General features: G+C 39.7%; 1 protein-coding gene across 6 annotated transcripts; it reads left to right on the top strand.

Annotated features, from left to right (window-relative positions):
• Nucleotides 1–114: 114 nt before the first annotated feature.
• LOC127365833 (coiled-coil domain-containing protein 148-like) lies at nt 115–24,900 on the top strand. 6 transcript variants are annotated; one of them, XM_051404360.1, is made up of 15 exons: nt 115–866; nt 1,166–1,255; nt 1,688–1,809; nt 5,576–5,679; nt 6,732–6,823; nt 6,911–7,062; nt 8,385–8,480; nt 8,645–8,826; nt 9,354–9,492; nt 12,864–13,070; nt 20,223–20,363; nt 21,775–21,893; nt 23,537–23,654; nt 23,849–23,983; nt 24,569–24,900. In XM_051404360.1, exons 2-15 carry the CDS (start codon nt 1,201–1,203, stop codon nt 24,710–24,712), a joined length of 1,806 nt encoding a protein of 601 aa, XP_051260320.1. In that variant the 5' UTR covers nt 115–866; nt 1,166–1,200; the 3' UTR covers nt 24,713–24,900. The 6 variants fall into 6 exon arrangements, with proteins under 6 accessions (XP_051260320.1, XP_051260321.1, XP_051260319.1 ...); XM_051404361.1 differs by having other exon boundaries at nt 115–886; XM_051404363.1 differs by having other exon boundaries at nt 127–148.

Genomic DNA, 24,900 nt, shown 5'->3' with positions numbered 1-24,900 from the left:
TGCGCACTCCTGATTGGTTGCTACGGGAGCAGGGGGCGTTGCCGAGGAGGTTCGCGTTGTGGAATCAACCAATGGCAGACGAGATGACAGTTTCCTTGGTTACAAATTTTGTCAACCCCATACACTGTGCAGAGTGGGATAGCACAAGGTAAGCTAGGGTTCAGCGGGTGAGATATGTTCATTTTTACTCGCATAGACAGACTTTATGCTGTGTGTGTGTTGCATTAAGTTATATTATGAGGCTCTGTAAAGAGTACCAGTGGTTCTGTTCACACTGTTGTCACATTTTAATTTGTTTTGACATCAGTGTAGACCTAGCAAGTTAGCTTAACCGACAACATAATAAAACAACTGTGACACCTTTCCAGCTCACCGGCCTTTTGTACGATTTTGTAGAGGTTTGTGTTCATTGTGTGTGGTATTGTTGAACTATAGTAGGGCTGCAACTAACTATTCTATGTCCCATTATCGATTATTACCTCTATTAACTGAGAAAAAGGTGCCCAACACTATTTCTGGTCATTGAATTGAGTAGTTTGACTCAACCACAGTTGAATATCTATATGCTTTCTGATTTACTATTTTAGAGGACCGGCAAATATATTCACACTTGAAAACCTGAAAGCAAGGAATTTTGGACATTTTTGCCTAATCAATTAATTGCCCAATAAAATCAGCTCTAAAAGGTGTATTCAAATGTTTCAAGTATGGACAATCATCCTGAGAAAATCAATAGCTAATGTTAGGCTGCTATTATGTCCTATCTTAACCTTACCTTGCCGTTTGGTGTTAATGTAATGAAAAATGATAATCTTGCTCTGTGTTTCAAAAGTTAAGCCTGTGTCTTCCGGAGATGTGAGGAAAAGGTATCAGTTATTAACAGAGAGTCAGTATTCATTTCACACATATCCTTTCCTGCATACTTCACACCAGTACTTGTACATGTTAACTGACACAATGCCTGTATGGCCAGAATGTTTTAATGCTTATTAAATTTTTTTTTTTTTAAATATGGCAAAGTTTGTTTTTTTATTGCGCTTTATTGCTTTTGGTTTGGTATCTCTTAATAATCATTTTTGAATGACCCCCCAGGTAAAGTCTCATTTTTTATCAAGCTTTGCGCAACATTTTTCATAAGCAGTGATAAAATGTCTTTATTTTGCAGGCATTGTAAGTGCATGCAAATAGCGCTCTACAGTGATGAGTGGAAGGGATCCGCATACGTTCATCACAAACTATAGAGCAGAAGATGTGGGTAAGTCTGCAGAAATAGCTCCTGAAACATTGCTGACTTGTGACTCTGACTTGTGGCCTATTGATCTGATGAACAGATTTGACCTGAAGTCCCCATGTTGAATTCTCCAGGTACTGTCAAGTCTTTGATGCTTTTTAGAGGCAGCACTGCTTGTGTTTATTCACCTGCCTCATTGAGTCACAGCTGAACAACTCAAAAAAACTGTCTGACACAGTTACTTTGCTCTGTGCTGCACCCCTCCCCACACAGTCCTTTCCAAATTACCCATACAATCCATTAGTGCTCAACTGGTGCTCCTCCTCTGTCTTTACCTCTGTTTCTTTTTTTGCTAAAGTCAGCATAAAGACTTAACTTCAGACATTAAAAGTGATGAGATTTTCAACAATTCCAGTGATCCTAATTCAGCCATATCATTTGCTTTCATCCATGCAGAAAAACTGACACTGCGGATGAAAAATGGTCTTGGCAGCTCAAAGTACAGACCGGCTGAATATAAAAAACTCCAAGCCATTGTTGATGCCAAACGCCTGGAGTCTGATCTAATTGGACAAAAGGTAATTTTTTGTTATCAATATCATGCCTGTGCTTAAAACTGCTATTTTATTATGAAATCCATTCCTGTTATGGTTACTAACACGATGATTCAGCACTAAAAAAAGAAGAATGTGCAACAACACTATGATATAGAATATTTTTCCAGAGAGCACACAGTTCTTATTACCCACCACAGGAAGTGCCTCTACTGACAAAAACATGATTTTAATGTGAAGTGATAAAACAGTATGTCTCCAATAGTAGTAAATTGAATATTTTTTTTATGTTTGTCTACCTTTCTTTTTTATCTCTTACACACCACATACTGTAAAGGGATTTCCTTCCATATAAAACAGGCATTGCATAACCTTTATAGTTTGTCCAACAACATGAAACAGAGCAGTAATATCGCTGCCATATACACAATAGCATTGCCAGTTTCATGAATATTCATTTGGCTGCCTGGAGTTTTTTATAAAACTGCGGTTCATGGTCTTCTGACTCTGAGCAGAGCAAAAAGTTAATGCTAGGGGCAATTGTGATAAAGCTGTTAGACCTGTGGTGTTTTAATTGGTAAACTGTGGCAGAAGCCTTTTAGTATCATTATGGTTGCCTGTGGCTCCTTCCAACCCTGCTCTCTGCATAACCTAGATAAGACAGGCTATGTTAACATTTGGTTGCCCCGCTGAAAGGCAGGCTTTCTGAGCATTGCCCATTGGTAATGTGATAGAGGGTAAATAAATGACCATGAGTTGCCTCAAGCATGGGATCTTTCTTGCTCTCCAGGAAGGGACTGGCAGCATTAATAGATATTGAAACCTTGCCCTTTTGATAAGATTTTCAGCAGCACTGTAAAAAAAGAAAAAGAAAAAGGTACCTCGCAATAGAGTAAAAAATACTCAACAATGAATGTTTAAAAATGAGATACAGTTAAGCCATTACTGATACTAACTAATACTAATGCTGATGGCCCAGTTTGAAAATACGAACGTGCATAATTGAAACACTCCTTTATTCATGCACATATGCACAGAGGTTATCTCTATTTCAAAGTATAGGTTCAAGAAAAAATAAAATAGCAACAACTTGCAAAATTCAAACACAGCTCAAAATTCATTACAAAAACAAATATACCCTTTTCACGGTTCTCAAAAGTGCCATCCCACTTTTTCATAGACATACAATTGGCCTTTTCTCATGGATGATATTTTGACATGTCACACTAGGAAAAGCAAAGGTGTATACAATCGTGTACTATATTTACCCTCTGTTATTTTATCAGATTTCTTTTTACATTTTATCTTTTTCTGATTAAGAACTTTATGCAAGATATTGTGTCCTGAAAAAAATTCCCACAATGGAAGGAAAAGCCTTGTATGTATAGCATGTACACTACTTTCTGCTGCAATTTACAATGCAATGTGCCGCAGATGCAAAAAACAACAGTCGGACGACACTGTAGCTGTCAATGTTGACACAAAATAACATGATTATTATGTGTCTGACATCTGAGTTCACTGCTCACCACAGAGTAAGCTATTATACAGATAGAAAGAGTGAAAAATAGAGCAGAGCCATTGTTAATGTTTTTATTAACACCTGTACTTTTTCTACTATGAAAAGCCAAAATATCTGCTGGGAAATGGACCTATGGCTAACAAGAAATGTATAAAACACAGTCTCACTGTTATACACCGATCAGCCATAACATTATGACCACTAACAGGTGAAGTGAATAACACTGATCTTGTTATCATGGCACCTGTCAGTGGGTGGGATATATTAAGCAGCAAGTGAACATTTTGTTCTCAAGTTTATGTGTTAGAAGTAGGAAAAGTGGGAAGTGTGTGGATTTGAGCGATGTTGACAAGGGCCAAACTGTGATGGCTAGACGACTGGGTCTGCCGTGGTCAGTACCTGTCAAAAGTTGTCCAGGGAAGGAAAGGCAGTGAACCGGAGACAGGGTCATTGATGCACGTGGGTAGTGAAGGCTGGCCCGTGTGGTACGATCCAACAGACGAGCTACAGTTTGTTGCAGGGTGCCCAGGTTGTCATAATGTTATGGCTGATCGGTGTCCAACAAAGGTAGACCAATGAATTTACACAATATCTTCATAATCAAGTACAGACATGATTTTTGACTGTATTATGGTATGTATGTATTTTGGCAAACGTCAGATTTGAATACATTTTTAACTTTCAACTCAGGTGTTCCACGTAGGTGATAAAAGAAAGTATGTTATCCATTTAAATGTTCTCAGGGACCTTGAAAATAATGCACATTTTGTATATGTAGTGTCAAGGCTGTGATTGACTGAGATATCTGAAAGGCATCCAAATCAGACTATATATGTGCAAGGGCTATCTCATATAAAGTTAGATATAATCAGAATCAGTTACATTGCCAAGGAGGTTTTCACATACACATACAAGGAATTTGCCCTTGTATTTTGGTTTATAACAATAAACACAGTTTTAGTAAAGGAAAGGACTACAAAAGCCATAAAAATATGAACAGTATATCAAATATATCTGTTTTTGCTTTTTAAGATGGTGTAAAAATGTACATTACAATGTGGAGTGGCGAAGTTATGACAAGAAATACAGGAGGCATATATTTTCTCCAAATCTGTTTGATACAAATAATAACTTAAATGGTGCAAATGCCTTTTCTTAATACAGTGTGAATGGAAATCTGACAGGACACTCTGTGTTTTAATAGTTAATATAATATTGATAAGGGGGGAATTAATGGTTTTATTTGGCTGGATGTAAGTTCAGCTCCAGGCACAGTTTTTGTAATTCAGCCAAGTTATTAGATAGCCAATGCAAATTAAGATCACCTACGATTCAATGCCTGCAAGGGGCATGGGATGCCATTAATTTGGCCTTTTTCCTTCAGAGCAGCACTGGTTTCAGATTGAACGCTGTTGATTCCAATAACTATAAAATTGACGTCACCCCGAGGGTAAATGTCCAGCACAATATATTCACACTTCTTTTGCTACAACAGCAGCAGCCACTTGATGCATAGATGGACAGTCACAACATAAATCAACAGCCTAACTCCTTTTAGATTTACTATTAATATGAAATAGATGGTACTCATGTATTAGTTATGTGAGATTTCCCTTTGTACAATTATCTGAGCCAGTGGCGTGTGTATGAAAACACTGATAGAAGACAATGAATCGCTGCACTGAGAGTGCTCTGAACGAGGGCCTTGTTCCTTCATGATGAAAAAGGAAAAACAAATGAGAGTAGATTAAGACTTCTACCTCCCCCTCCTCTCCTAATAACATGCCTCATGCGTGTCATGCATGTTTCTACTTGATTATTTTAATTTGCTGCTGTTTATTTTGCTTTCATGCTTTAACAGTGATACAGTTTCAGTTGAATTACCTCAGTTTATGAGACTCTCACAGACACAATGCTAATAAAGACGGAAGCAAATGCCTGCATAGAAACATCCCTCATGTGCAGAGGCGGAGAGAACAACTTATTCTTAGCTATAGGATACAAAAATGACTTTTCTGTTTCACCAAACCTCATGATTTATTCACTTTATAGTGATTATACTTTTCCGATGTTATAAAATGGTCCTGATAATTGATGCATTAAAGCACTCCAGATTCAGGTTTTCCAGATGAAGTTAATTATTTGTGAGAGCAAATAAATGTCATGGCTAAAGTGTATTTAAAAGCAAACACTACAGTGGTTTGTTTTTTTTATTCCAGTTCCAGGGAAACTGTTTATTCCTGCTGTGCATTAAACCTTGTCTTATAGGTTCAAAAGACTCGCTGTGCAGCCAAGGCAACCAAGGAGAGCTCCATACTACGGCAGCACAGGCAGGTGTGGAGCAGAGAGTGCCCCAGGCTGCAAAAGGCTGAGTAAGAGCCCCCTATTACTCCCTGTCATTATCTGCTGCAGCTTTCTGAATCTGCTATTACACCACGCAACCATTCCACTTAAGCCCCATTGAGCCCAGACAGGAACCTGCATGGAAAAAAAGGGTGTAAAGAGGGGCAGGGGGGAAGTAAGCCCAATGAGAAAAATGAATCAGGGAGAAAATAAGAAGAGAAGGAAGATTTAAGCTGATTTTCTTGCAGTGATGATATTGAGTTAAAGGGTGAGAAACAGAGGGGGGTTAGAGCTGTGTGTGGACAGAGGGGTATACTGAATGGAGGAACACTCGCTCTGCGTGCTGAAGCAGAAGTGTAGGAACTGGGGCCCCAGCGGTGTCATGCCTTGTGAAGTGAGAAGGGCAGCACTAGCTCTGGGGTGCAGCTTGTTTGGCTGCGTAATGACTGTGTCTGAGCCACCCAAGGTTAATGATGTACACAAGTGTGAGCCTCAGTAATGAGCCTAGTCATAAAGATGTGCCACTGCTTGCAACTCTCTATACATATATCTGGTTAAATTACCTTGGGATTCAAAAGCCAACTTGTCAAAAGGGAAAACAGGCAAGTATATCACTATGGTTACTCGTCTTCCTTTATTCACAATCATGCCAACCCCTGTACCAGTTAGTAAGAAGAAAACAATTACTGTAATACCTGCTGTAGGCTTGTTAGTATGATACATTATGTCCCACCAGTCTGAGATAGTGTGTGTGCGATACATGGAAGGATAGACCTGGTCCCCATCCCACACCCGTGCCTCCAATCTAAAAATCTATCAGTAGTGTGCAGTGGCGCAAAGTACATTTATTTAAAGGACCATGTGTGTAGGATTTAGTAGCATTTGGTGGTGAAGTTAACTCCCTCAGTTCACCCTCTCCTTCCAAGCACAGAGGAGAAACTATGGTGGCTGCGAAATGCACGAAAAACACAAACAGCCCCGTCTAGAGTCAGTCTTTGGTTGGTCAGTTCTGTTAATGTTAATTGTTAGCGAGATTAACATGTGTATTGAACAAAGGCTCTATCTCTCTCTCACAAAACAGGGAGAGGGCTGAGAACGACATCCATGACTTTTTAGAGCAGATCCGGCCAAATGGTGGAACAGACACTGCCATCTTCACACTCACAGATTATGGTAAACAGTAGTTTTTAAATGGTATTAGTAACTGTAACTCTTTCAGTCTACTAATATGTGTCCTTGTATGTCTATGTTGGGGTTTAGGGCTGGACCTAAAGAGGGAGCGTGAGGCATTTAGGGTAGCCACTGTGGAGCCTGTTCATCAGCTTAAGGATGACCTGTGCTTCAGACTGGGTGAACTAAAACATCAGCACCTCACTGCCCCCCGATCACACTGGGAACAAGTAATACAACAGGTATCTGTGTGATATGAAAAATAAAATGGTTCAGCTTTTGAGAATCCTTGCTCTTACAACTCATGTACTGGGCTGTTAGTGAACCATTGGGAGTATTTTATCCTGTCAGTGTATTCAAAGCCTTCAACAATGAATCTTGGCTGTCTGCTCTCACTGCAGGTACGAAACCCAGTCAGTTTGTCCTGCACATCCAACAAAAGTTTAAACTCTCCTGCTTGTTCACACAATGATCTCAGCTTGCACACAGAATCACATTCACTGTCCATGAATCTCTTGTTTGTTAGATATCCACAGTCCCTAAGTCACCAATTCTGCCTTTGACTCTCAGAGGCTTTTTGGAAGCTCTAGAGATGAATGGCGAGATTAAGGAGTAAGCAGGGGTCTTTAAAGACAGACCATACCCGGAATGAACTGTCTGCCAGCCATTTTGTCTCCTCTGTGTGGCCCACTCATGCTTGTTTCTTTCCCATGACCCCCTCTACTCTTGCTAGCCCACAGCCCCTAACCACCTGACTGCATGGGCACAATAGGACAACCTCCCCCTTTTTGTCTTTTTGTTTTTTTCATAACTTTTGTCCGTTTGTTCTTATTTCTCCACATTACTTCACTCTCTGACTCGCAACAAATTCAAAGAGAGATCCTTTTTGGGTGCTATGTACTAACACATAGTATAACAGATCATTTTCAGAAACAATGACCCATATACCATTCATCCATCCATCCATCCATCAAATGTTGCTTATGTGGATAACGGGTGCAATGGCATTGTGGGAATGTCACTTAAGAATTGAAAGAGCCTGTTCCTTTTCTGAAAAAGAGAAACATACCTAATTATTTGATAAGCCTTATCTCCATTTCTAATCAGCTGTTTTCCTTATGCTATCTAACATCTCAGAAAATAAGCAGTTACTGATTACTTGCTATCACTGAATCACTCTAATGATAAATGTTTTTGAATCTTGGCGTCTGAGAGAAGAGGGGGAGCCTGTGTTCTAACATTACTGTTGATCTGAGCAGACATAACTAGAAGGAAGTAAGGCTTACAGCCGATAGTCTGCTCTTTGTATCCCTACGGCCTTAAATTTTTAGATGTAATATTTTAGCTGTAAAAAAAATCTTTCTTATTGATATCAGAGGAATTCCTGGATAGTCAGAGCAAGACGTGAAACTCTTATTTCCCAAAACAATATAATCCATTTGATAGTAAGGTAACAATTCATACTTTTCCATTTGATTTCAATCTGTCTGACAGCCTTGTTTGTTTTCTAAGTATGTATTTAATTATATAACTATTGTTTATGGTTTTATCCTTAAATTACCAGATCAACTTTGTTAAAGTCCAGCAAGACGACATAAATGCTAAACTTCATGCCGAGTACCTGGCCTTGGATGAAGAGATCATTGGCCTTAGCCTCGAGGTAAGTTTCTCTCTGCTGGTTTTGTATCCTCCTTCTGTTTCAGCAAGACACCAATTTCCAATCTTTATTATAGTTTAGAAAGTAATCACTACAGTCTATCACTAAAGCAAATGTCTGAATATTTTATTACATATCTCAAAGATGATCATAATTGTCCTCCACAGGAATATATCACTAGTACTTCAAATGATCTGGTGAACGTAGAAACCATTCCAGAGGAGGTTTTGGATTCGGACTGCCCTTATCCAGAGCTAAAGGATTCCCTGATCCAGGCCTTCCACTCCCTGTCAGAAAGGTACCAGAAGAGGGTGCAGAGTCTGCAAGAACAACTGCAAAGAACTGACAGGTAGGCCTGAGGACAACTTAAATTCAGCTTTGAATTGACTAAAACTGTGGTGATTTGTACAGCTAATATGTTATAAGTGTATTAAGGCAAGATCTTCAATATCTTCCTCAGTTTTGATAGAATTAGGCTTTTAATGATTTTCAGCTAGCTGTTTTGATAAATCCACTTATATGTAGAACTCCAATGTATGCTGGCAGATCTAAATGAAAGATTTAAAGCTCAGCAGGACATCAACAGCATATAGAGGCACAGTCACTTCACTCCCAAGAAGCAAGCTGTTGAACATGGCAAGTGTTTCTCACCAGGAGGTTGATTATAGCAATGTCTCAAAGTCACATCATGGCTTTATTTCCATATGGTTACTATATAGCACTGTTAGCTCCTATGAGTAGTATGCAATTTATCCTTTATCCCCCTGTGGAAATAAAATTGTGTAAAATGAAGGAAGGGGAACATAGTGTCATAATATTATCTATTTATATATTTTTTTGATATGTATGTATGTCCTGTGTTGGAATCTGTTTCAGATTATGTGGCTGGTGTGCAGATGACCACCAACGCTTCCAGTTCACTTTGTCTCAGTACACTCATGACATACCCAACCATAGAGCACTCTACATGGACATGCTGCAAAGACTCTTCCCTGAGAAAACTAGACAAGAACTGGTCAGTACTTTGGCAAAATATGTTGGAGAAAAAGAAAACTGATTTAGTTGATTATTAAAAAAATGTACTAAGTTTGTCAAATGAAGAAATCAAATACATGAAATGTATGTACAGTAAACACACAGGCATGCACACACTGGTCATTCATGGCCTGGAACGATGTACATACAATGTGGTTTACAGTACAAATCCTGATAGTTACTATTACACTTAAATATTTATTCATTAGCAACAATTTTGATTATCAAATATTTGTACGTTATATTTCAAGCAAAAAGGACAAAAATTAGTTTGACGCTCTCAAATCACTGAAAGATTTCCTGCTTTTGTTATTCTCACACAATAGTAAACAGAGTATGTTTGGGTATTGAATTGATGGTCAAACAAAAAGATAGAAGAAGAGATTTCAAGACGTTACCTTAGACTCTGGAAACTTTTTCACTACTTTCTGACATTTTATAGTATTGGGAAGATGAATTGAAAATGAAAATATTTCTTTATCCAGGGACGTTTCCCTGAGAGTAAGGTTCTATTTTTCAGGGGAATCCTGTTCACACTTATACTGTACCATGACGTACAATATAAGTATCATTACACCTTGAAGCTGCCTAGTACAACCACAGTCGGATCTGCTGACCACTGAGCAATTGGAGGTTACTTGCCTTGCTACTGCCCACTGCCCTTTTAATGTTTCTCCATGACTGAACTGCACACATTGTACATACCCTATTAGACACACGCACATACTGTATATTGGTGCACTTCCACACACACGCCCATCTAAAAATGTAACTCCCTTCACCAATCTGAAGCATCCCTGCAGTGTGCGTCCCCGGCTCCCTGATCAATGTTGCTCAGTAGCCTGAGCTGAGTGGACAGACACACAGATAAGCCTGGACAATGATCCGCTCAGCACACTGCAGGATGTGCCATGTCACCCACTGTGGACGACTTGCTCACGCCACCGCCCACCATTGCCATGACAACCGCCAGCCCCGCTCTCTTCCCTCACCCGCACCCAGAGACCTGTCCTCATATCAGTTCCAGCTGGGTGCTGCATTTAGAGCTGTGATCATTCAGCCTTGGGGGGTGGGGAGTGTGAGAGGGAGAGGGAGAGATGTGTTCCTCAACAATTTTTCTCCACACTTTTCACCTGCTCAGAAACAGACCAAGAGTTGATGTAGTGCTGACTCCACCTAATTCAGCTATTAGTCATAATCAAGCTGCCTTGCATGCAGTAGATAATCAGTGTGAACTACAAATTGGGTTGCTGAAACCTCACTGATTAAGTGCATAAATGCTATTCTGATATCAGTGTATTAAATCAAGATTGTATAGACTTTTTTTTGTGGCATTTTCTATATCTGAAATCTAAATTAAGTGAACAAGTATGACATTGATTGGTATCCAGTAAGCTCAAAGGATGGTCCCCTAGTTGAAGCGAGCTCTGCACCTGTGAAGTTTTGGCTTCATTAGAAATAAAGTGGGGAAAAAAGAAGCCAAACTGTTTCGCAGCAGTCTGTTATGGGCAGATATTTCCCTTATATTTGTTGTGTGAAAGGTAATTCCCATTGCTGTTGCAGACATATGGTTCGATTGGAAATTCTATAGTTAGTACTTTAATTACAGAATCGTCTCTGTGGAGTCAATGTCTTAGCTCTAAGCTTTTCTTATTTTGGATTTTCACTTCAGCGCATTGTTGGCTGTTCCTGGTTGAGCCTTACTATTTTGCTCACCTGCCTTTTTAGTTCCATCTGTGACCAATCATTTCACAATGATTTCATCATTTTCTGTTGGTTTTGTCAGTCTTTAATTTAAATTCTAATGCAAGATACAACAGCTCTCTTTTATAACTAGATAGAAGGTGTGCAGTGTAACAATGATAAATGAGCTCTCCTCAGTTGCTGTTTTGACATTTTTTTTTCCATTTTGGGATCTTTGTGAAGAATTATTTGAGAGAGAACCTTTTTTTAAAATAATCTTGCTTTGTAAAAATATTTCTACTGTGAGATTGTCATTTCAGTTTCTCCATTTGATTTTGAAGAGAAATATTCAGAAGTAAGTAGGGCAGAAGGAAAAGGTTCAGAGAATTACATTGGTGACATTTACTCACTTACAATAATTTCTTGCAACAGTTTCTCTCACCATGACCTGCAATTGCAACCCAATTACATATCACTGTCTCAGCAAAGTGCCACTTTATGCTGTATGTACAGTAGAAGTATGTGGACATGTTTTCTGTCTTCCTTTTGCTGACCTAAAGTAGTCAGTTTCACCACCATCAGATGGTGATACTCCAGCTAGCCTAGAGTGGACATCTCCCTCTGCTGGATGGGGCTCTTTATTATCTATTATGACTTTGATGTTCTCTCATAACAAGTGGGAGGCTAACAGAGTACCAGCAGAATTTCATAGTAATACCCTCATAATGTGCCATGGCAATAGTGGAAACACTTCATATCTCTTACCTATTCTGGCTATATCTGGGAGGCCATTTTTATTTTCTCTTTTGTATGGCTCAATCCTGATGGAGACAGAGCTCCGCAGAGGGAATGTGGATGCAGCAGTTAAACTAAGTGTCGTGCCACTTTAAGTGTGCACTGCAGAGACAGTGCGGTGGATGCTTCCACATATATGCTGTATGTAATGTGTTGCCGGTGAAACATTGCAAGCATGTATGCACACGCATGCTGTGTTTGTGCTCTAACAACACACAAAGGCGAGGGTAGTAAAGGAGAGGACAAGAGAAAGTGAAGAACAAAGGGTTGATCTTCCTCAAGTTCTAAAGTTGTGCATTAATAAACAGGATTTGCTTGACTGCCTCTGGCACTTCTGTTCCATTGGCAGGCCTGTCAGCTCACTCATTTTCAATAAAACCAGTCAGCCGTCTAATGCCATCCCACCGTCAGTTAGCCGCTATTAGCCCATAGATGAATATCATTCCCTCTGTTCCAGTGAAGCAGCCAAGTGATGCAGCCTCTGTGAGCGCTGACACAATGATGAATAGCTACAGGCATCCCTCACACAGAAAGGAACTGTTTTCCTTCAGGACATTTCACAGCCAGGAGAGAGGGACCATTTTATACACCAGTGGAGTTAGATCTGACACAGAGTTTTCCCCATGGTCCTGCTGCCATTATTAAAGATAGTATATCATATAGGGATGTTTTGGGATGTCTTTTTGCATGTTATCAATTTGGCACAACACTGTGTATAATACATCAGTGCACATTGTATTCTTCATATTCATATTGGGTTTTTTCAGTTCTTATAAGGATAACTAATACACCAATTAAGACACTGAGTAATGCCTTTGTGTCACCCCATACCATGTGCAAACAATGCCTCCTCCATACTTATTGTTCTTCCAGATGGAGCATGAACGTGCGTGGGACTGGCAGCGCTTCACCCAGACACAGCTGAGAGTGGTGACCCAGCAGTGGCAGCGGGACCAGGAAGAGCTGCTGGCCCGAGCCCTGGTCACCATGCAGGAGGCGAGGCATGCCCACCAGGAGGAGCTGGAGCTCCACAGAGGCCGCCAGCACCAGCAGGACATCTGCTCACATCTCAGGGAGGAGGTCAGTGTCTGGTATACCTTCACAGCAGGAGCTGTCTCGTTTCAGGAACAGTTCCAACTTTATGAGACGTCACTTTTTATTTTAGCAATTATGCTACAGTTCTGTGCCTCCAGCCCATTTTTAATCCCTGCAGAAAATGGATCTATAACTTTAATATTGAGCTTGTTCATTGCTCTTCAGCTTACCCAGTATGAGCTCTCTGTGGTCTACTTCTCTATCATTCTTATTTATAAAGCACTCTCATTCTCATCTGCTGGTAGAGTGAACATAATTTAGCTCATTTCCAGTAATACTTAGTATGATGTGCTTTTTTCTGTGTCCTTCTCTAACTATGTAGATGCAATATTTGTTGTGAGGGATGTGTGAAGGACCAGACAGGCAGCGGTGTCTGACTGCCTTCTTGTGTACAGTATATCTGCTGACGAGGCTGCATATTACGCCAGGCTGCCTGACAGCATCTCTCGCTTTAGCTGCCACTTGGGATGGGCCGTGAATGCAAACAAGCTAATAAGGATGGTCTTGCAAACATGATGTTGCTGTCTCTGAGGGGTGCTAGTTCACATTCACACAACAAACAAGTTACTCATGTGAACAAATCCATGTGTTGTTGATGCAGTGCTGTACAAATTGAATTTGCTTTGCCTGCCAGTTAAAAAAAAATGCTGCTTATGTCCTGTGGCTGATTAGATAACGAGACGCTCTGATGTACTGGGATAGGGTTGGTGTGGGCCATCTCCTCTGAGTCTAGTTCTGTCAAACAACAAAACATATCACTAAACAAGGGGAAGCGTGCTGGTTTCATTTTTTGCACTGTTGCTTTGGAGGAACAAGGTCCTGGGTGTGCTTCCTAGAGACCTATAGAGTTTACATGTTCTTACCCCCCTCTTTTCAGTGTATTTCAACCTGCAGATGTCCCCCGATTTATCATCTTGTGGACATACTAGCTACTCACCAGCTTACCAGTCCATGTTAGGTTCTAATTAATAGTCTTTGTTTTTGATGTATTGTTTTAAATGTGCTTTATAAGTAAACTTTAGCTTTGATTTGCTTTGATAGAAGAAAGGAATTTGAAAATGCACATATTCCACTGTATGTGAAGAATATTCTTGGGAGGCCGAGCCGGGTATATTGTGAACTAACAAACCAACAAGCCCTCTGCTGGGATCTTTTCTCAGGTCTCCATGTTAGGACTGTGGAAACACAACAATATATAACAATCTCTCTCTTTGTCATGTGGGCCACTCCTTGTACCACTTCCCATGTGCAATAGTTGATTTTCCACATCTGTGTCACACTTAAATGTTCAATTGTGCTTTGGATAAACATGTCTCTGCAAAGATAGGAGAGCCAGGTGCAATATATCCCATTCCAGGCATTGTCTCAGCCCATGGGGCAGATTCTGTGATTTTAGTGTTATCATTTAATTTTCTAGCAAGCCTGTAAAATTGTGCCATAAAAACTGGCTCTTTATCTCTTTTTTCACAAGCTGCACCTAACTGTGTAAACTTATAAACATAAACACTTTAGATTGAACCTACAGCACACTGATTTACTGCAGTATACCTCATGACACCAAAATCTTTCTCTCTAAACCTAAAACAAAGATTGGACAGTTTTAGAAGAGTTTGACAATTGATTATTTTTTCATGGAGTTTAATATGAATTCTTCCTGCCACAATTTGAAGGAGAAATGTACCGTAATCAAGGAGTACAATCTCAGGTGGCATTACTCTACCAAACATACAAGGGAGGCTGTGTTGCCTTGCTTTGGAGTCTATATAGTTTAAACTTATTGATGTAAAAGAAAAGACCGGAGGTTTTTATTTTACTGATAGAGAACAATTTGGTCTTAGAGAAAATATTAATATAGCCTAGGATTTCCATATTGCCGTAAGTATCCATTAAAAACATCAACTCCACTGTATTTGCCACAGTGAAAGTCTTATTTAATCTGTTTTTCTTTGTGTTTGTTTTAACTCCTGGGAGTCATGTACTCCAACAGTCAACAGCTTGCAGATTTTGACATAATACATGACAGTACTTGTGTTTTTCTCCTGAGTTGCTTTTATTATACAGCTGTTACATTTAATTGGACTCTTTTCTCTTTATCCTTCACTGTGTTCTTTAATTTACTACTGATGTACTGTAAGTGAAGAAGCAACTTCAAGGTCAGTAATGAATTCCCATTCATTTCTGTTAGAATGGAGTTTAAGATACAACTACAATGACTGTGGCATAATTTTTAAAATGATGAAATGTGCTTTATATTCAAGACAGTATCTGCAAACTCACTTTTAATGTATTTTTGAAAACTACAGGGGCCTTTGACTTTCTTTGTATACCTGCAGTAGAACATAGACTATGGCAAAGTCATTGGGTTTTGTTTTTATGGGTCTCTGAGGCAATAAGAAAAATAAAATCACACAACCATTTTCATTCCCAATGGCTTTTCCACACTACGTTTTTGTTTATGCAGTGCATGTGCACATATTTGCGTTTGTGTGGAGGCTCAGATGGACGCCTGTTTGCATCCAATCTTTCTTTCCACTGCCTTTATCATCCCAGCACAGCGACACAGCGGCGAAACAAGATGGATTCTCCTCCCATTGCATCTTTAACGCTTTGTTTTCTGCAGCTGCTCCCTCTGACCCAAGCAACTCTCCTGACTCTGCTGTGAGTCACTCAACCCACTTGAGATCAACTCCATTTCTACACTTTAAATTTTATTCCTGCTTTATTATGTCAGCTGTATAGTGTAGTATGATTTAGTTGAAGACTTGCACAATGCAGCTAGCGGGCTACCTGAAGGCTATGAAAATATATATTTTATAGAGGACTCCTGGTCAACATTGTGATCCATTATTTAAGAGGAATTCATCCTCAGTTGTTTAACTTTGCTTATCTGCATAGTGTGTTGTACATATAAGGGTACAGGCTACGGGTACTTGTACCCCAGGGGGTTCTTGTGCAGTTGCCAGAGGTTATGTTGAAAGCTCACCTAATTAAACTCAACTCAACAAAAAAAATATGTGATTTGATTAATAAAAGGATAGGATTGGTGTGATGTTGGTGCTAATAAGCTGCCCAGATGAATCATATATACTGTCAATGGTTGTAACACATTAACTCCACTTGTTGCAACTGAGAGTTAGTAAAAGAAACTTAGCGAGTGAGTAGAGTACTTGAAATAGTTTTTCTTAAAGTAGTTAATGAGTAAACAGTTGAAATACACTAAAGTGGATAAACAGTTTATATAGTTAAATAAAAGTAATGAATAAACCAATGAAATAAAATAGTAATGGCTAAACAGTTTAAATAGTTAGTTCAAATAAATAGATGAAAACAATGAAATAGTTGTGTAAATAAACTAATCTTTTATAACAGCTCTATCAATGTTAACAGCATTTTTTAAATAGATTAAGAAGTTAATGGACTGCTGTGATTTCCAGCTTAAAGAGTAAAATACTTACACTGTTATACTGTCTCGCTATGATAATGAAAATAACCACCCTCCCCATCTAATCTTGTCTCTGCCTCCAAGCGTTCAGAAGAGCATATTTTGGATGATTTTTGGTCAGTGCCCGTCTGGTTCTTACCTCATTATAGGGAGCACGGCTGTGTGCTGCCAGCTCTCTTCTGATGGACATGTAGTGGGAAGAAATCCAGGGTAATTGATTTCAGAGTTACCGTGTACCCCTCTGTTTTGGAAAGGGCAGGGCTGTCACACAGACCTCAGCTCTTCTCCCCTCCTCTTGAGAACCACAGATTGGCCATGTAAAGATGACTGGCTGAAATCATGTGTCTGGACACATATGACATTACTGATCACATAGCAGATTTTCAGCTTTCCAAGGAGCTGCCGATGTAATATACAGTATATATACAGTAGTAGTAGGTGTGAATGCGTCAGCCATGGCTTATTTCCTTCCAATTTATCAGTGAAAAACAGACTCTTCTTCTAAAATCATCAGCTGTTTGTTCTGCAGCGCTCTGGCTGCTGTAATTAGCCGGCATTGTTCTTGGTGTTACTGTTCATCCCAGCCTTTCATTCTGTCCTTGCTTTTGTTTTGCCTCCCACTTATATCTCACTCCCAGGCATCTTTGATGAGCGATTGTGTTTTCCACATGAGTAAATAAACCCTGGAGGGATGACGGATTGCTCCAACATGTTCAGGTGGGAAAGGGATGAGCAGGCCAATAGGACATGCGACGCAACAATTGTAAGAAGGAAGGTTTTCATGAGACGGGAGGTTTTCTTTCAGCGCAACAGCTATTTTTTTCATTTTCTGCTCTCCAGAGTACTTTTTAATATAAACAGCACTGTTACAGATTAATTTATGCCCGCATGATCTGTGTGCCCTTCCTGTATTCTCTAGGCACTGTGTATTAGCAGATCCCCTGTCACTGAGTGTTAGTGACTAAAAAGTACAGCTCTTCATCCCTCTGGTGGCTGAATGGACACAGCAGAGTCTCAGTAGTTGAGACAGTGCGTGGGCCACACAGTGTTTGGGCTGACAACTCTCTGAGGAGTTAATTGCTCATATGTGTATAATTCCTCCACCGCAAAGTGATGTACTTGTTATGGACCTTCAGGAAAATTCTGACTGTGCTAGCTGTGGAAAATACAAATATAATTGCCTAGTTTCATTTTTTCTCATCTCTTAATGGACATTAGTTCTTGTCCCTTTAAAGATTCAGTACATCTCATGTGTCATTAATGTCACTCAGTAGATTGGTCCCACATATGGAGGAGTGGTGCTGTTCCTATGAATACACCACTCACTCTCTCCAGTTTGCTGCTCCAATTCACAGCAGCGATACTGGTCGAAGCTTTGCAGTTTTGCACGAGTTCATAGCTAATCTGTTTCCCTCATCTGTTATATATTGAAAGTTTGCCATTAAATGACCTGCAATAGAAAATTTGACGGCTGCTGCAACGCCCCCTGACAGAAGACATCACGATAACTGTACAGTTGTATTAACAAAGGCTTTGAGCAGGCTGCAGTGTGCAGATAAAAAGGCCTATCATTCTTTTGTTATTCTGACATCTCTGCAGTCATTTTGTGCTGCTATGAAAAAGGATGGTGTCCCATTTCCCTTTGAATTCACAGAAAATGAGATTCCAGTGACAAATTACTGTAGACTGTACATAATGAACATTTTATTCTCTTTGTGCTCCCCTAAAAGGCCTTTTCATCTCTGCCTAAACAAGAAAGACATACAAAATACATTCATCCACTGTGGCTCTTACAGTGTTCACAGTGGATCTAAGCTATAAAGATACATTTCAGATTGTTCTGTGACCTTAGATGACTACTGAAACCGAACTTTTAACTTTTTGATTTATGAGACTATGGAAAAAAAAACAAAGACATGTTATTTGTCACATGTTAGTTTGTATGTCCCAAAAAATATGCTTTACAGGCCCACCCATCAGGTTGTTTGTACACCCCATCTCTCAAGGTCCCAAGCATCAAACATGCAGGTGTCCTATCTGGGCCAGGCCGGTGCTTGATGGATGGTTTAATTATGTGCACTTGTTTTTCTGTAAAAAGCTTATTTAATTTTATTTTCAGAGGGACAGAAGGAGAGAAATATGGGGAATGATTTGCAAAAAAAAATCCCCAGCTGGACTTCTAGGTTAGAGCTCCAGGAGACCATGAAATATTGATAGTTTAAAATGTATTTAAACCCTTTATATGAACTGTATGGAAAAAACCTCTTTTATACTCTACCCAATTAAGTATTTTAGCAGGCATCTTTTCAATCTATGCTGAAACTTGAATGTGCTTTTGAGGTTTTGTATAGGTCTGGTATTTTACTCAAGGAAACACTGAAATAATTCCTTTACAATCACAAGATTATATTACACAAGGCAATATTGGAATAAGCGCCAACACCAGTGGGTTCACATTACATATTAAAAACAGCAGGAACTCCATGACAGGAAAGATGGACAGCGCAAGACTACTTTTCCATAGCATATATGTAGCAGCTTGGATATTGACACAGTGCTGGCACCATCATTACTCAGTCACTCCTCTCTGTCAGTACTCAGGATTGCTCTTCTGGTCACAAAAATTGCATATTGAGCCCAGTTTCTGGAAAATAGAGCCCTAAATGTCTGCATGAGAAGAATCCATGTTGTGTCTCTCCAGCTTCAACACTGTGAAATGCAACTGGATTAGAGACTGGATTGTTTTGAGTCCTCTCTCAAACACGCAGCTGCTGCTTTTTCTCAGGCAGACATCAACTATGATTGACTTGATGATACTGCTGGTGCTAATGTGTGTGAGACCATGTTAATTTGCAGTTCATTACTTCAGGGATTCCTAAGCTCTCCTCTGATAGATCTGTGAATCTGTGTGCCCGGTCGGAATGCGACTCTTTAATACCCGGCACGCCACCGAGAGGCTGCTGCATAACGAACCTGTCACTCACTCCCCAGCAAATGTGTGTGCGTATGTGTGATAAGTTTAGACGTCTGTTTCTAAATGTCTAGCTGGGTGAGTGAGGATTGCTTTCTCTCAAACACATGAGCACAATTTCAGAAGAGAAAAATTTGTCACATTTCTGTCAAGCATTGTATCTTCATCTTTGGTGATTACCATATTTTCAGACAAGTTAGCGCATGCTCTTTGTTTCATAAAAGCCCTTTAAACTCAATTGGATAATGAGAAAAATCCATAGTCACCAAGTTGCTGCTATTGAAAGCTGCTATTTTGGAGCTATATCTTTTGCGTAATACATTTAAACTAAAAGTTAATACTCAGAATCTTTATGGTTTAAAAGTTGGATGGGTATCTAGAGGAAAATGATTTATTCTTGACTTTCTTGGAACTGTGTATAATACCTCATCTGAGTTTCTATATAAGGGCAACTCTCCTCACTAGAATTAATTCTGTTTGTAATAGAGCTCAAACACGAGGGTTTTCTTTATGATTCAATGATTTGATGGGTCCTGAGGTGATCTAACGCAAAGTGTGAAAGGCATTTTTGACACCTCTTCTAAAGTTCATGCCACACTTTGGAACCATGCCGGTGGAGCTCAGCTGGTTGTCTCCCTGTGAGTGATTCTTTCAAGACAGCTGTTGATGGCCAATAACCTGCTTTTTGTTTCTCCCTGGTGTGTATTTGCATGTGTGTCTTTAGCTGCGGCAGTGGCGGGCCCAGCAGGAGGAGGTAGCGAAGCTGGAGGCAGTTATAGCTGCCAGACAACAAGCGGAGGAGGAGGCAAGGGTAAAGAGGGAGCAGGAGAAGGAGATGGCCATCAGATCACAGCAGAAAGAAAAAGTAAACACGTCCTCAACACACCCATCACAATGAATGTGTCAGTTTCTTCCTGCAACACTGCAATGTCACCACATCTGCATATGAATGTGTGCAAGCTTGTGTATGATTTTAATTCCTTCCTTATGTGTTACCAGGGGAAAAAAGGTTGCATACAACTTTTGTGATCAAAGAAAGTTGACTGAAAATATTATTATCCAAGAGATCTCCATAAATAGGTATATTACAGTGAATATTCTTTCTAGATGATAGATGGTATTTTTTATCCTGTGCTCACACATATGGGTTGTGCATAACTTATTATCTTGTGTATACAAGAGTATTATCTACATGGAAAAAACAAGATAATTCACTATAAATTCATATGCTTCTTTATCATGCAGCTAGCCCACTTTAGATGCACACAGGCAGCTCAAAATAGAGAGAACTTGGTCAATCAAAAAAACAGGGCTGTCATCAGCAGGAATAATCTGCTGTATATCTTAATGGACAGCAGGCATAGATGGGTTGGGTTTAGATGGATGTTGCCGGTGCTGAGAAAATTGCCTCAAAAGTGAAAAAGAGTCACATTGGCTCAGCTGGATCTCAAGCAATAGGCAAACAAATAGCAATGATTTGACAGAAAAGAAAGTGCTTTTCAAAAGCACCAAATGCTATGCGGCACGTCAGCTCACGCTAAAATCTTTTGGTGTGTGTACGAATGAGTGTATGAATGACTTCTCACAGAACATAATATGACTGAATGCCTGCAGAAAGAGCACCGGATTGTAGGGTGTTTTATATAATCACTGGATTTGCTATGTAGTTGTCTCAAACTTGTGTACACTTTTAAATTACTTGCTTGCCTTAGGTAAATAACAACATATTATCTTTTGGGACATGAGAACCTTTGTATAAAATAAAATTACCATTTAATAAGGCTTTTGAGATATGACAAGTTGCTTACCATCAGTGCTTACACTGTTTGAAGGATTTAATTGTGGGCACACATGGAAATTAAACTGAAAGCATACGTTGTTAAGATTATCTGGGTATTCTGATCATTCAATTTGGTTATTGTCCTCTCAGGTACAACAATACCAGAATGTGTGTGTGTGTGTCTGAGTGTTTAATTAACTCTCTCCTCAGGGGTCTGCTAGAAGAGCATGGGCAAACTGAGACACTCTCTGATTAATGAGAGCATTTAGGCTGCATTGGATTCCATATAATTTAGCACAATAGTCTGCCAGACAGTGAAATATCATCTCATTCTCTCTATTTACACTTATCTGATTCCTGTTCTGTCACAATCAATAGGACATGACGATCCTAAGAGTTCTGTGGGAGTCAAATTAGCGGGAGTGTGGCTACTGTTGTTGAGGCTGTTGTTTAACTTTTTTTCGTTATTCTTTGTAAATTGTTGTTTTTCCCTCAGGTCAGGCAGTTTTATTTAAAGCAGAAGAAGAGGGCGGAGGTGCTAGAGCAGAGGGATCAAGAGAGACTTGCTAATTTGAGAAGCATTATGGAAGAACAGGCAAGGCGAGATAAAGAGAGGTGAGTGTTGTGCCATGGGACCTTGAGTTTTCAGGAAGAGTTGCCAAAAGAGAGTCCAGAACCCTGAGAATACATTATCCCCATTACCAACCATAACTTAACACATACCCTTTTACTCATGGGCCTACAGCTGTTTACAATTACAGATATTTTAATGCACATTCATATTTTATATTGCAATAATATCACACTCATTTTACTCTTATGACAGCTATGTTACAATTATGCACAGCACTCCACCGATTGTGTCAAAATCAATTTACAAGTCATAACAAGATTCATCTGTCTGAAAAGAAGAAAGAAAGTCTGAAAGAATAACCCTGCTGATGTTATCAAGGTTATCTTAGCTTGGGGTTTGAAAGACGTAGGCAATTACAAGGCATGGAGGGTCTAATGAAAAGATGTTGCCTTTTGCCAAGTATAGGATCAATCAGTTTTGGAGGTTTACTCATACCAGGGACTAAAAGTCAGGATATCTCAGCCTTGCTGTTTCAGTTCCTTCTTTCAATCTGTCACCAAGCTTTGTAGAAGTGCAGTACTAAACTGCTAGAATATCCCTTGTCCTAATATCCCTTTCCCTGAGAGAGAGAGAGAGAGAGAGAGAGAGAGAGAGAGGAGAGAGAGAGACTAAGGAAGAGTGACTAACAGCACCCTGTGTCAAAATCTTGGATCACTGATACCGAAAAATATTGTATCACAATATTTTGTTTTGTGATATTGTATTGATTCTCAAAAACATTGGATCATGTTTTTGTGTAGAAAACCCTGGCTAGATAGCAGTGTTGTAAAAGTAAACTGAGGGTTCAGTTCAATATATTGAATAAACCGTGGATTGTGATACGTATGGTATCACCAGATTCTTGCTAATACACAGCCCTACTGATAATATAAAACAATATATCTGAGGGTGAATTTTGCCTTTATTAGCTGCCATTACAATAACATTTTGTGCACATTTTGTGCAGGGGAAATTATTCTTAAATGATCAACAAGACATGTAGAATATTTCCATACCATTGGGTTTTGAGTACTCAGTGTAAACATTATATAGTTGCCATGATGCTGGTACACAAATATATATATGATGATGCCTGAAAGTGTAGAGCTATGTAAGGTAAAATAAAAGAGGAAAAGTGGATGTTAAGGACTAAGCTTGTATTCGATGACTTCAGATTTCCTCAACTTCACGCAGTGAAGTAATTGCAACTTAACAGCAGCTGAAAATCTTGTCAAATGACCTCCAGTCATTTAACTTCTCACCTTGCTACAGTAATGTCGAAGGGTGCTCCACAGTGTGTCAGTACTCGCTGTTTGCCCTGAGAGGGCAGTGCTTTTTAGCTGTTTAATTACTCATTAAAAATAGAGGATTCTACTTTTCAAACCTGTTCTGTTTGGTGTGATTTGCTTAGCATCTCTCTGCAGACTCTCGCAGAGACTGGCATTAGTAACAGATAATGGTGTTGACTCATGGGGGGGCGCTGAGATAGAGATAAAAACAGATGATGGGAGAGGAGCTCCATAAAACCCTCCACAGCCTGGAGGCCTGCTGTGTCAGGAGTGATAGGTAATGGTGGTCGTGGCGGTGGCAGAGGAGGAGAGGGGCTGTTCGGGTCTGATGTCCATACCCTCTGTGCTTCCTCTAGGGTGCAGTTTCGGGCAAATATGTTACAGCTGCGAATGGAGGAGAGAGAGGCGCGGGAGCTTGAGCGGCAGAGAGAAGAAGAAGACAGACAGAATCGTCTGGAAGTTCTCAGAAACCAGGTGGATCATTATCTGCTCTTAACCTTTTCAACCACTCTGATTTTCCCTGTCAGTTGAAATGACCCTCAAGGGAAGCCTTGTGCTTATCTGAGTTGAGGCATTACTGCCACCTTATGGCAGTAAGTAAGAATGCAATTATATGTTATCAATATATTAAATGTTGTTTTTGTTTTTTTTCCTATTTATCTTTTTAGGTTGGGGTGGTGGCAGAGGCAGACCCAGAGAGAATGATGGCAGATACAGAGGCTTGGAGGAGTCGACAGTTGAATGTAAAGGAGTTTGAGCTCCAAAGGCCTCTCTACAGTATTAACACGTACACAGACTCTCAGGTGAGGCATGATAACATTTACCCTCATATAACCTTTAGCTTTGTATGATTACAAAAGCTCTGCAGCTGCATGGTCATTTGGTCAATTCCTTATCTATGCTCTACACATTATGTGTCTGCAAAGCCATATTTTCCATACATATTGATCATTTTGAGCTGTTTACAATATGTTTATTTTCATCTTGGGCGAGAATGACCAGTGAGCCATGCAGTAGAGGAAAATTATGCAAGCTGAATGGCTGCTCAAACTCTGTTTGTCTTCGTTGCAGAGAACTTTATACACCGCCTTGATCTCAAGGCCACCCAGCCCCTCAGTGTACTTTAGAGTCTCTGTGTGTGGTTGTGTCATCCATGTAGAGAACAGGTTAGAATATGGTTATTGTATAACACAGGCAAGGACCAATGATTGTCAAAGTGTGCAAATCCTCTCCAATAACAAACCGCGAAGGATTAGTGATTAATCTTGTTTCAAGTATAGAATTTGGGACAAACCATATAAATAAACAATGGTAACATAGTGTGTGTGTGTGATCTTGTCTGAAACAGCTGGAAATGTATTATTTATTCTGGGTTTTTTTTCCTCCAGATTGTGTCTGATCCAAGAGTGCGGGTGGAGCAGGCCCTGCGGGAGGCTGGTCTGCACCACACTCATTATGCCAAAGAGGTCCTCTCTGTTATCAAGCCCCCTAAACCCCCAAGACGAGATACAAAATCTATACTCAAATTCTGACCAGGGGCTGGTTTGGGATCAGGCCAACCCTTGTTCTGGTATTGAGCATTATATTAAATGTAAATAATACATTTTACTTTGCATGCGTAAGAATCACATTCACAGTTGGACAGATCATGTTGTTTGGGGTGAAAGCTGCTGTACTCACAAAGCAAACTGATAAACAGTAAGTATTGACCACCAAGTGA

Source organism: Dicentrarchus labrax, unplaced genomic scaffold (assembly GCF_905237075.1).
Source record: "Dicentrarchus labrax unplaced genomic scaffold, dlabrax2021, whole genome shotgun sequence".
In the NCBI taxonomy this organism is placed as follows: domain Eukaryota; kingdom Metazoa; phylum Chordata; class Actinopteri; family Moronidae; genus Dicentrarchus; species Dicentrarchus labrax.
The sequence above is the reverse complement of the archived record's forward strand: the minus strand, read 5'-3'. Positions and strand labels throughout refer to the sequence as shown.